This window comes from Callorhinchus milii, unplaced genomic scaffold, assembly GCF_018977255.1.
Source record: "Callorhinchus milii isolate IMCB2004 unplaced genomic scaffold, IMCB_Cmil_1.0 Scaffold9, whole genome shotgun sequence".
In the NCBI taxonomy this organism is placed as follows: Eukaryota; Metazoa; Chordata; class Chondrichthyes; order Chimaeriformes; family Callorhinchidae; genus Callorhinchus; species Callorhinchus milii.
In genome coordinates, this window is record NW_024704750.1 from 5,116,462 (window position 1) to 5,129,375 (window position 12,914).

A 12,914-nucleotide genomic window follows, 5' to 3' on the forward strand; every position below is an offset into this window, starting at 1 on the left:
AAATCAGTTCAACATCTCAAATGTTGATGTGTGATTGGATGAATGCTCGTTGACGAATGAATGAATTTTGACGGCCCTTTAAACAAGAATCAATTAAAGTGACGACAGATTTAGCTGCAGATACCCCAAAATGCAGGGTAAGTCCATCAACTTCACCAGGACTGAAATCTATCCTCATTTCAGACATTTGAAGCAGGGGACGAAAGAGAGTGGAGAAAACCGTACATTGAACTCCTCCACTTCCTCCTGTTATCCATACTCTGACGGAGGCAGTGATAGAGAGAGCATCTCACATTTCCACAGAAGGCAGTCTTTTCGATCAGAAGAGGATAAGCATGAAACCCAATGCAGCTCCAGTGAAGATAGCTTTGATCTCACCATTAAAGGGTCAAAAGCTAAAAGCTCAGTCCCTGACTCAAATCAACTGAAGCGCAGATCCACAAAAGGTGAAAAGAGCTACACTGGTTGGCGCTATTTACATCCAGGAAAAGCCAAAAGCAGGGGTGGTAAATTACGAAATTGCAGGGAGAAGCCAAAGAGCATTGAATCCTCCCAATCAAATCTCAGATTCGTGAGTAATGGCTCTTCATTGTCCTCTGGTTTAGTAGAAGAAAAGATAAAAGCCAAACTGAAATTTTCCGAATTTATTGATGAAGTGACAATCCGAGTTTTGGATCCAATGAGTCTGAAGGCATTTGGAGTACAGAAACCTATAGATTGTGAGCTGCCCCTGGTTGATACATTTTTGGGGGAGCATCAAAATATGCAGCAGATACAGATGGTCTCTCATCAACTGGACAGTGCAGGAAAAGCCTATCTTGAAACTGATATAGACAGCGTCAGAAGTGAAGATACTGAAGGTGGAGCACCGGAAAATTCAGTCAAAGGTGTTCAAGACGCCAGCAATTACGCGGAGCACCAAACATTGAAAAAATTTAAGATAACAAGGCCATTGACTCCCACTGCGCAAATGTCAAATCCAAGAACATCTTTCGCAAAATGTAGATCTTACTCTTTACCCAGAAGTAATAGTATGGTAAGTTTTTTTTTGTACCTGTTTCATATTTTGCAAGTTAATGGTCAAATTTATTTTGAGCACTAGCTCTTAAACATTGCGATTACTCTTGCTCAAATAGTATCTTTGCTTTCAACTGATATTTCAGTTGTTTGTATGAATGTATTACAATATGTAAATGCTGGGAGACTCAAAATGTGTTTATAATTATAGTTTGTGGTGCGGTGTTATGATTTATTGAGCTGTGTTGCAGCAATTAGCTTGCAAACAAACAGATTTTCTGCTAAAGTCTGTATTTCCCCATGTCAATATACAACCATTATTTTGCTGAAGTAGATAAACGTACTGAAGTTGTAGAGGTGCTTAAACATCTTTGATCTGCTCATTTAATTTTGCCCATTTAACTTCCTTTAGCTCTCGGTTGAAGAAATGGACAGAATCAGGTCAGTGTAACCAAGCTCTATATTTTGACAATTTTAAATACAAAGAGGGAAAATCCATACACAAATAATAGAGTTCTACACCACTTACTAATCCTATGATATATCCACAGGCCATTATTTTACATTGGATAGATCCTAGGCCTTCATTTTACTGTCAGTTTAATACAGAATGAAGAGAAACAAGCTGAAACTGCAGCTCATGTTCACTCCCGAACTAAGCTCCGTGAACCAATCACCCCCTTCTTTGTCCAGCTTCACTGGCTCCCCATACCCCAGAGCATCAAGTTCAAGATCCTCATCCTCACTTTTAAAGCCCTCCATGGTCTTACTCCTCCCTACTTCTGTGACCTACTAAAACGTTACCAATCTGTCCACTCCCTCTGCTTGGTGAGCACTGGCCTGCTCCATTTCACCCGCCCTGCCTACTCCACCATCGGTGGTCGGGACTTTAGTATTTCTGCCCCCACCCTCTGGAACTCTATCCCGGAGCCCCTCTGCCTTGCCCCTTCCCTGGCCTCCTTCATGGCCCATCTCCAGATGTTCCTCTTGACCTCCTTCGCCAACCCTCCCTGCCCTCCAACCCTCCTCATTCCAACCCAGGCTCGGGTGCAAATTATTATCCAGCGGTTTGGGACGTCTTCCCGACTTGAAAGGCGCTATACAAATGTATTTTGTTGTTCCTCTTTAATTGACTACAAAGAATTAGGATCTCATAAGGTACCAAAATATCTCAATTATCTTCCCCTAAGGAAGTGTCAGTAAAATCTAGAGTGGAGAGGAAGAGAAAAACTTTTAATGTTGAAAAGGAAGATGTTTCTGGATTGATATTATGTACCAAATCTGAAGTGTCTATTTTAACTGATATATTAAATACAAAAACAATTTACAGTACAAGAAAAAAACAGATTCCAGATTGTCTGTATGGTATAATAGAAACAAATATAGTAAGTAGCCAAGCACTCAGGTGCTATCATAGGATAGCAATTTATAAAATAACTTTTAATATTAGTTATTCCAGAAAACAGGGAACCACTTTCCATACCATAATAGCTTTGACATTCTAGCTTTATAAAATAACTATAATTACATTAAGTGAAGCTAAAATCTTTTATTTAAATGCATTGGCTTTGTTAGTCAAAACTAATCCAAATATTTGTACGGAAGTACTGTACTATCATTCAAGATAAAGTCTTACAATAAAATAGAAAGTTCTTAAGAGACTTATTATGACAAATTGAACAGTAGGATGGAATGTTTTTGCTGAACAAAACACTTAGGTTTGAAAGTAAAATAAGTAGCAAGTCATCCTGTAGTCCCTCCACCTCGCCACTTCCTTTGCCTCCTTCAAGACTTGTCTCAAGACCCTCCTCTTCGACCATGCCTTCGATCATCCTCCTTCCCCGAGGCTCTGGAACTCTATCCCCCAGTGCCTTCGCCGCCTCCTCCCTTTCCTCCTTAAAGGCCGGTCGCAAGACCTTTCTCTTTGACCGTGCCTTCAGCTCCCCTCTCGACTCTCTACCCCCTCCTCGCTCACTCCCTTCCCTCCCCTCACCATTTCCCCCCTCCTCGCTCCCTCCCTTCCCTCCCCTCACCCTGACCATTTCCCCCCTGCTCGGGTCCTAACCCAACTGTCCAGGGCCTTGGGACGTCCTCCCGACGTGAAAGGCGCTCTATAAATGGAATCTTGTTGTTGTTGTTGTTGTTGTTCCCCCCTGCCCCCCACCCTCCCCGATTCCGACCCACAGCTCGGGTCCGAAACGCTGATTCTCCAGCGCCTTAGGACGTCCTCCCGACGTGAAAGTTGCGATACAAATGTAACTTTCTTGTTGTTGTTATAATATTTGTATAGAACAACATTCTGAATGTGTTAAGTCACATCCGTAACAATTGAGCATTAAACGACACAGTAAATCATTGTTGAGAGTTGTACATGTAAATGATTGTACAGTATTAACATTCCATTTTCAGTACAAGCAATATAGAATGTCATTAAATCCAATTCATTCCCTATGAATTTTTATTTCATTAGAATGGCAGGTTCACAGTCTTGCATGCTTGGATTCACAAAGAATGAATGATCAGTACAAGTATTATCTAAATACAAAAGAAAGGTATGATTTATGTCAGCAGTGAACTCATTTCCCAATGTCCAGATGACTAACTCTGCTTACTGAGCTTCACAACATCCATCAATGTCACTCGGGAACGCATATCTGAAAAATCCATTTATTACCACTTTTCTATTATTTGGAATCTGGATTTCTCCAATAAAAACACTGTATGGTATTAGAGACAATCTTTTTAAGCTTAAGTACTGTGACACCTTTAGTTTTAATAAGGATCCACATCACACAGTTTCCAATCCTCACTGCCTTTTCCACAGCAAAATCTTTGCACAACAGTTTTCTTTAACTGTTTTTGGCAGTTTCAATTTTAAGAACATGATGCACCATGGAAATTTCCCCGGCCGAGAATCTCAATTTGGGCTCAACTGACTCAGTTTTCTCATCAACACTGGCAATATTATTTAATTTGCCTTATCACTTACAAGCATATAATTAGTAGTGTATAACTAAACAGTGCATATCACCATAATAGCAATTATTCCTCTGAGCTGATATATTGTTATTCACTGACTGTAATTATATGGACCTACTTGCATTTTGATATCCTGTTGCAGAATGAGAGTATGACAGTGATGGTGTTTAGTTGATGGAAGGATGCTTTAAAACCAAGGATCATGAGCCCATGATTGTTTTTTTCCTTTTATAATGAAATATGTATCTGATCTGTGTGTCTGGTAAATCCGACTCAAAAAACTAATGACCTGGAATCGCACGATAATACGTGTGACTGAAACGTGCATACTAGTCAACATATTCTTTACAATAATGTTTTGGAAGAATTCACTATGTAATTGCAATATGTGTATATGGAAGAGAAAACCAACTATGAAATTATCATAAATACATTTAGTTTCAGTTCTTTGGAAGAACAGAACGACGACCTGCAGAAACTATTGTCTTACACTGCGCACACACTGGAGTTTCAGGAATCGGAATTTGAGGCAGCAAAGCAGATCCTGGAGACAGAGCTGGACGGCGCTCAGGAAGAGGTGATCAAACTGACCGAGAAGCTGCAAAGGTTAGTTTTCGGGGGAAAAAAACAATCGTAGCATCAATCTACAAATAAAAATAGCAAAATAACAATGCTATTTGTATCTTCAGCGCCGTTACCTTGAGATTATTATAGCCATCATTACCCACAAAATTTTAAATGGTTTACGTCTGAGCCTTCAAGTGATTTAATCTGTAGACTGCAAACTTTTCTGTCATTAATGTCTGCATAACACTTTAATGACTACAGTAGTTGCCAAAACAATAAGAGTTGTCAGAATGTCACTAATTTTAGCACTGTTTTTTTTTAAAAATCGAGATTTACACTCCAGTGATCTCCGTGGTTTGGGATAATCAAGGGGAGTTGAAAGAGATCTTGGGGTGTTAGTTAGCTCATCACTGAGCAGTGTGGGACAGTAATAATCAAAGCAAACAGGAATCTGTACTACATTACCAAATCAGTCGAGTTCAAAATCCCAGTAATCAGGCTGAAACTGTACAACACTTTGGCCAGACTGCCTCTGGACTACTGCAATATAGCCATGAAGATAGAATGAAGTAAGCCTTTCCTTCACTGTTAATGCTATGATGTTATGTTGGTCTGCTTTAGGGTACAAAACAGCCATGCAGCACTACAGAGAATTAACCAGGACCTTGAAGACAAACTTCACATGATGGTGAGTGAAGAGCAAGGGTGCTCAGCATAATGCAATCCTTGCTCCCCGATCCTGACTCCCAACTTGGGTCTGAAACACTGATTGTCCAGCACCTTGGGATGACCTCCTGACATGAAAGGCACTATACAAATGTAATTTTGTTGTGTTAAGTGCTACTAGCTATAATGAACAACATATTGAGTAATTGATTCAAACAATCTATGTAATTTGAGTTCAGATAGCCTCCTGTACAAGTAGATTAGTCTTTTGGCTGTTACTTTTATTGGACTATATGCATACTGTCTGTCATAAATTACACATCATTTATTATTTTTGGTATGTCATAACAATGGTCTACAATGTTACAGTTTGTATGATTCAACGTGGATAATACAATGTTGTGTTTAGGCTTATTGATAGCACACGATAAACTCGCTTAATGACCATTTATATAGTCTTTCAAGTATTAGTTGAAGGGATAATAATCCAGATTGAATCTTTTAGATGGGGTGATGACACAAAATACCATGATATTTACACACGCAACAATCGTAATGAAAGTGACGAAGTGCCACTGGTAGACTGCAAAGTTGGAACATCACACTTACTAGTGTTTCTGGGCTGTCAGGGGATTTAGCTGCGATGAGCTGTAAATTACATGTATGAGTGATATTTTTGCCAGTTAGATTTTGATATTGCAGTTAGTGTTTTGTTTTGTTATTGGTGGCATTTTTGCTCGTCTTCTACAACAACAACAAGGTTGCATTTATAGAGCGCCTTTCACGTCGGGAGGACGTCCCAAGGCGCTGGACAGTTGGGTCGGGACCCGAGCAGGGGGGAAATGGTCAAGGGGAGGGAAGGGAGGAGCGAGGAGGGGGTAGAGAGTTGATAGGAGAGCTGAAGGCACGGTTGAAGAGAAAGGTCTTGAGACCGGCCTTGAAGGAAGAAAGGGAGGAAGCGGCGAAGGCACTGGGGGATGGAGTTCCAGAGCCTCGGGGCTGAGAGGCTGAAAGCTCGGCCACCGATGTTAGGGCGGGGGATGTGGAGCAGACCGGAGCCAGAAGAACAGAGGGTACGGGCAGGTAAGTAGGGGGATAGTAGGTTAGAGAGGTAGGAGGGTGCAAGGCTGTGAATGGCCTTGTAGGTGAGGATGAGGATCTTGAATTCTACTCTTTACTCATTGTTTCCTGAGACTGTGAAAGACTGTGAAACTCCGTAGCTCCCCTCTAATTATTTACCCTGTAATGATTTACAGGTTTTTAAAGCTCAGGCTTGACTTGCTTGGTGCTCAGCATAATGCAAAAAATTAATACTCTTTTTGACCCATGTGTTTTGCTGCATTTTTACCTTGGGCCTTCATCTCGATTCTCAACTTAAAAATAATTTAAATTGTAGCTGCCCAGAACATTTCACTGCATAAAATTAGATTCTCTGAAATGGCGTGATGCAATATTTTATTTAATCTTGCTTTTTTTTAAACAATTAAAGAGTGTTAATCTCAAACCAAATTCAGATGCAGGAAAAAGCGAGCTGATAGATCTTGCAAATGAAATTCCTTCCTGTTGTTAATTAATTGGCAATAAAAGGCAGCTGCTTGGTTTATTCTGAAATGTCCATTTTCAAATTCTATATTTAGAATGATCCTTACTTAAACAAATGAATTGCCCACATTGACCACATTCTCAGCAGCATAGCACTTTTTAAAAGCAATAGCATATCTTGGGCGGTTTCCCTTGATGAGTTTTAGCCAGCTGGCTGTTTTAACAAAGAAGGTAGTTTGTGGCTTTAAAATGCAGATAAACATATGTTCGTTATATTGATTGTGAGAGACAACTATTGCAGGTCACTGTTAAGGGGATACTGCAGTACAAATGAATTTAGAAAATGTAATGAAACCGTGTTTTTCTGTTCCGAACTTGGGGCCTACTTTAATTTCAGTTGAGTTTCCAATAAGCTTCAATAAGAAAGTGAGTGTTTTAATTTGATCTAATCCAATCACAGAGGAGTAGTGACTGCTTTGTTTTGAATGTCAACTAATTCACCTAATTTATGTAAATGTTAATAATTAGTCAGTTTAGTGATTCTCAACTTCAATTATGTACCTGATTGGAAACTGAAATGGAAATTGAGCTCAGCTGCTTTTGCAGCAAAACTAATTTGTCTTTGGATGCCCAAAACACTGACAGTGTCAACTTATATCAAACATTTTATTGTGACAGAAATGAAGTTTGTACTGGTCCCACATTTTTAATATCCTACAAATTACTGCCGAGGACTAGTTGGGCAGTGGGTTAGCACACAGTCCTTTTACTTCAGGGGATGGTTTGGAATCTAGTCCAGACTAATGCAATGAAAGTCTTTGGCAGTTGGTAGAGTCCTTAAAGCACTTTTGTACAGTATCAGTTTAGTTCATTGGGGGTACATGCATAAAAGAAAACTATCCCAAAATTTGCACTAAATGGCAGTCTTACTCAGTAAGGTCATAGGCTGGCTGGTATGGAAAATGGAGACCTTTATACTGATAATATTGTAAGAATTGGGAAGGGGAGAGAAATTGTATGAAATAGAGAACAATGGTATTTTATGAAAGGCTCTGAAACACGATTTATGAAACATTCTTAAGTTTGTTTGAATAGCTAATAAATAGTCTCCCCTGCCCCAAAAGGCATAGACTCAGCTCAACAAGTCCATCATGTAACCGGATAAGATTCTCAATTCTCTTGACCTAATGGAAATTTTGACAAAGCTTCACAATTGCTTTATTCCTCAACAAACACCCCACTAATTGTAACAGCACCAACAATTCAATATGCCAATTTATTTGCCTGCAAGTAGCATATGATGACTGACCTCATAAAGTATGCATATATATATATTACCAATTAAAAATATATATAAATTGGGAGAGGGTGGAACAATAATAAATTATTAGTAAATATTATGATTTGAAATCCGATTTAGCTTAAAATAATAATAATGATTTACAAAATCTATGATTGCGGTAACAAAATGCAACAGAATCTGGATAAAGTAGGAAGGAATTAATCTGAAAGCTAATCTCTTGAGTTTAACATACATTTGATCACCACAATCCAACTTGCCCACTTTTTTAAAAAATAGATTACACACCGCATTTAGTTATTGAATTTTTTAAATAACTACATTGTGAAATAGTCTTGTACATATAAAGAAGATGGATATTTGATCTTTCAGAGCATGTGACGTTGCTTTTTATGTGTACACAGGCACAACTTCATGAAGACAAAATGAGGAATCTTGAACATGAGGTCATTACTCTAAATAACCATCTAATGGAAGCCAAGATAACTATTGATAAATTAACAGAGCAAAACGTGAGTAACAATTTCTAAAACGCAAGCGCTTTTGGTCTCAAAAAAATAGCACAAACATTGCATCAAATATCTGATAACTGCTGAAAAAAAACAATCTGGTAAACTTGGCCCCACATTTTTGATCCAGCATTTATACCTGCGTGATGTACTCATGTAGCCATACATGTAACTCAACATTCTTCACCATCAAACTCGAGAGAAATTCTGAATGCCTGATACTATTAATGTAACTCAACAGTGAAATACAACTTACAAAACATACAGTGAATATAATACACATCAGTAAAGTGAAAAGCTGGAACTAAGATAATACTGTATTTCAATGATTAATTCAAAAGGAATTTCACTGAATTAAGTTAAATCTTTTATGCAGTTACGCATCGAATGGATTCTGACGGTTCTCTTCAGTTAGAAATAAAATTGTTAGACTGTACACAATAACTGCAGCATTTTTTGTCTCCTTTCTGATGTTAAAATGTTATTTCCTTCAATTATTTTTTTCCAGGAACTCTATAGGAAAGATCGAAATTTGGCAGCTCAACTGTTACAGTGTGACAAGCCTCCTTACAGGACACATAGGCCTTCAGAGGTTACTTCAATTACATCTAGTTTTGTTTTATTGCCATATTTATTTTAGGAAGTCATAAATATTTAGTTTGTTTTCCTTAAAGTCACTGTTAACGTGAATGTCTGCAAATCTTAAAACTAGGAGTGTATAACCAGCATTTATGCACATTTTGTAGCTTCTATTTTTTCTGTAGAAATTCACATTTCATTTTAATTAAAGTACATCACCTAATTATTGTTTTTCTCACATGGCTTTAAATCACTGATTAGTAAGTTTTATTCACGATGTGAGCACTACCATTTCTTAAATAGTAAAGAGATTAAAAAATCTTCACCTTTGATTTCAGCAACTGACTTGAATCATTTCCCTTTTGTCTAATTTTGATAACTACACCACTGGAAATGATAATTGATTAATCAGTGTAACAACCCGAAACAGAAGCTTTACAAAGAGGTTTCTAAATAATTTCATTAAATTTACATGCAGGTAAAAGAATAGTTCAATGCAGCTGAAAAGCATTAGAAATCCCACCATTGTTATATGGTTTCAGTGAGCTTTAGTACATTCATTTGTTCCTTCAGTCCTACCAAGAGATCAGAAAGATCATAACCAGCAATGGAAAGCAAGCATTGAATGCTTCAATAAGAAATGCGATGAGTATTAAACACATGTACAATGAACTTAACAATAATGATCTTTGTCATGTGTAGATTCATGACTTTGCTTTGTCTTTGCTAAATGAAACCAAGTGTTTTGCAGCACATATATACATACAGTACTTACTCACTGAAGTAATCTGAAGTGACTTGCTCAATTTGTAATTTGTTAAAATACCATTTTTAAAAGTGTGATTTTTAGTACAGTTTAAAAAAACATATACAATCAATAAAATTGTGGAGTCCTGTAGCTCAGTGGTTAGAGCACTCGCTTTGCAAGTGAGAGACCTGAGTTCAATTCCAGGCAGAGGGCGAAACCTTGGGCAAGTTTCCTTACTCCACACAGAGCCTAATAATAATCCCTCCAAAACCAAAACAATAATAAATTGGTCATTTTCAATCTACGACTGTTTGTGGGACATTGCTGTGCGCAATTGGCTGCCGCGTTCGCCCACAAATATACAGTCAATTCACTTTACAGTGTGTTCTGTGAAGCGCTTTGGGACGTCCTCCCGACGTGAAAAGCGCTATATCAAATGCAAGGATTATTATTATTATTATTATAAAGACCTAGGTTTCTGAGATTAAAATATAAAACGTAGTCTGAACATATGAAACTGTTCACCAAACACTATCAAACTACCATGCAGTAAACTGTGAAACAAAGGACTATTGTAATTACTTTGCTGCTCAGAAATGGCTGGAAATATTGATTCTGTTGCAATGACTCAAGTGTTAAGTGGACATCAAATTCCATCGAGCCATTGATGTGATGTGTTCTGTTTTCATCATTTGTGTTTAACTAAAGTTTGGGGCAATGTTTGACCTTGTATCTTATTAACCACAGAATCCAACAGAATTTCAAGAGAGAGTTTGTCTTCACGTGGAAAAGCCTGAACCAACTAGTCCACCAAGTTCTCCTGTTGGGCCCTCACTCACACAAGATGCTAGCAGTATGCGTAACAATTTGGTGAATGTGGACAAATTTGGCCAAAGGTTTCCATACAAGGCTGATTTATATTGCAGTGACACAGCTCTTTATTGTCCCGAAGAACGAAAGACAGACAGGAGACAAAGTTTTGATGTGCAAACGAAAGCTGTTGAGTTTTTCCGAACACAAAGCCTCACGGATGGTTGTGGAGACATCGACAGTCTGCAAGCAAGTCTTTCAAGTGAACATCTTGCCGATAAGACCCCTTCATTAGCTCCCACCACCTACCCAGGCTGCAATGTGGTAGCAGAGGAGAAAGGACCCATACAAACTGAAACCATCTCGACTTCTACCATTAGTTTGAGGGATATTCATGACAGAAAGTTCCATGTTTCACAAAATCAAGGTAACTACAATTCTAGTTTTGTTCAGGGAAGACCAACACAACAATTCACAGAGATGGCACATGCTCACCAGAATGGGTCCCATTCAAAAACTATTCCGACACGCTTCAGTAATCCACTGCCAGCCTCTAGGATGAGCTCCCCGCATGGAGGCATCCCAAAGCTGTACAATGAACGAAGAAATATGCCAATTCCAGAAAAAGATGTAATAGGCCATTGGAGGCAAACAAGAATGCAGGATTCAACCACCGCTTCACACAGGGTTCCTGGAATAATTTCAGCTTGCAGCCATAAAGATCAGCTCTTCCGAGGATGTCCAGTGAAGCCAGTGGATGATGGGACAAACCATTTCTTCACTGCTTCTTATCGAGATTACTTTCCTGACGGAGAGGATTCATTTCAAACCAGGTTTACAGAATCGGGCTTTGGAGCCAATGACTGTCAATCCAGTTCAGAAACCGATGACAATAATGATCAGAATTATGACAAATTTGCTATTTGCAAGCAACGTGATGCCAGAGGAGACCCTAAAGTCTTCATCAATAAAAACAGCACAAATCAAACCTGCGTGCAAAATGCAGAATACCTCAGAAAGGTACTAAAAGAATATGTTCATGTTGGTGCAAATAGTTCAGGAGAGTATGTACACCATCCCAAAGTGCAAGCTTTAGAGCTCCATCATCTATCCTTAGATGCAACTGATTTTAATAGCAAAGTTGGATCAGTATTGAAGCTGGGTGGTCTAAACAGGAAAGACAGTCTCACAAAGGCTCAATTATATGGAAACCTGCTCAATTAACAACAAATGTGCAGTAAAAATTATACACTGCCCTGATGTTTAAAGTCATGGATTACATACTTCACCATAAAAATGACCTCCTTCTGTCCATCCCCTTAGTATAATACTATATAATTAATGTTAGAAAACTCCATAAACATTTAATTGGAGGTACAGACACTAAGAAGAAACTCTGGTGGATTTCTGTTAAGCAACAGAATTTCTGTTACAGCAACCAACAATGCTTAAATTATGTGATGAATTTGTCATTCTAAACTGTAGTCGATTTTGCTTTAATTTTTTCAATATCTCCCAGAATATATATGAACAAAAGTAGCTCTATAGTCTAGATAATGTACTTTACGAAATAAAAAATACAAACGTGTAATAAATGTGGTTACTTAGATCTATTTAAATAAACATTATTTCTTTGACTTTTACAAATCCCTAGTTGCACAATAGTTGCATAGTTATAGATAAAATGATTTTTAAAGGCAATGATTCCATTGGGTTGAGTTTCTGTATCCTTGTCGTAAATCCTGATGCATTTCGAAAGAACCAGACAAATTACATTGTGGAAATTGAAAATAACAGGAACTCACAACACCAAGAAGTTTGGATCCAAAAGAAGTCAACCAAGTTGCCTTACTTTTCGCTTACTTTGAACTATTGCTAGATTATAGGAGAAAGTGCCTTCTTCTTGAATTTCTGAAACAAGTTAGGGATCAGAAAAATCAAAGGAAATGAGTACAGAAAATCTGGCTGCACCAAAAAGGCAGATTGTCCAGGCTTCTGAGTGAAAAGACATCACAAGTCCTAGAGCAAAATCAAGGGAGTTGACTATTGCCCAACCTGGTTATGTGTAATACTCAACAGGTTAAGTCAGGTCCATGGTCTTTTCAACTATAGGAAGCAAATTAATTACTATTGATATCCAATACTTTGCCAGGAAATTGCTTCCAGGAATATATGCTTTGTGAACTTAATTGTATCT

At 38.2% G+C, this 12,914-nt stretch overlaps 1 protein-coding gene across 1 annotated transcript; it reads left to right on the forward strand.

The window, feature by feature from the left end:
• Positions 1-4,390: 4,390 nt before the first annotated feature.
• LOC103175385 (brain-enriched guanylate kinase-associated protein) lies at positions 4,391-11,941 on the forward strand. Its single transcript, XM_007888393.2, has 5 exons — positions 4,391-4,602; positions 5,185-5,251; positions 8,476-8,583; positions 9,089-9,172; positions 10,655-11,941. The coding sequence occupies exons 1-5, from the start codon at positions 4,391-4,393 to the stop codon at positions 11,939-11,941; spliced, it is 1,758 nt and encodes a 585-aa protein (XP_007886584.2).
• The last annotated feature ends 973 nt before the right edge of the window (positions 11,942-12,914 follow it).

Excerpts from the sequence above, each read along its gene's own strand:
- LOC103175385 (XM_007888393.2), top strand. The coding sequence starts at position 4,391 with ATGGAAGAGAAAACCAACTATGAAATTATCATAAATACATTTAGTTTC. Across the intron at positions 5,252-8,475 it reads AAGACAAACTTCACATGATG|GCACAACTTCATGAAGACAA; the intron begins GTGAGTGAAGAG and ends ATGTGTACACAG. Across the intron at positions 8,584-9,088 it reads ATAAATTAACAGAGCAAAAC|GAACTCTATAGGAAAGATCG; the intron begins GTGAGTAACAAT and ends ATTTTTTTCCAG.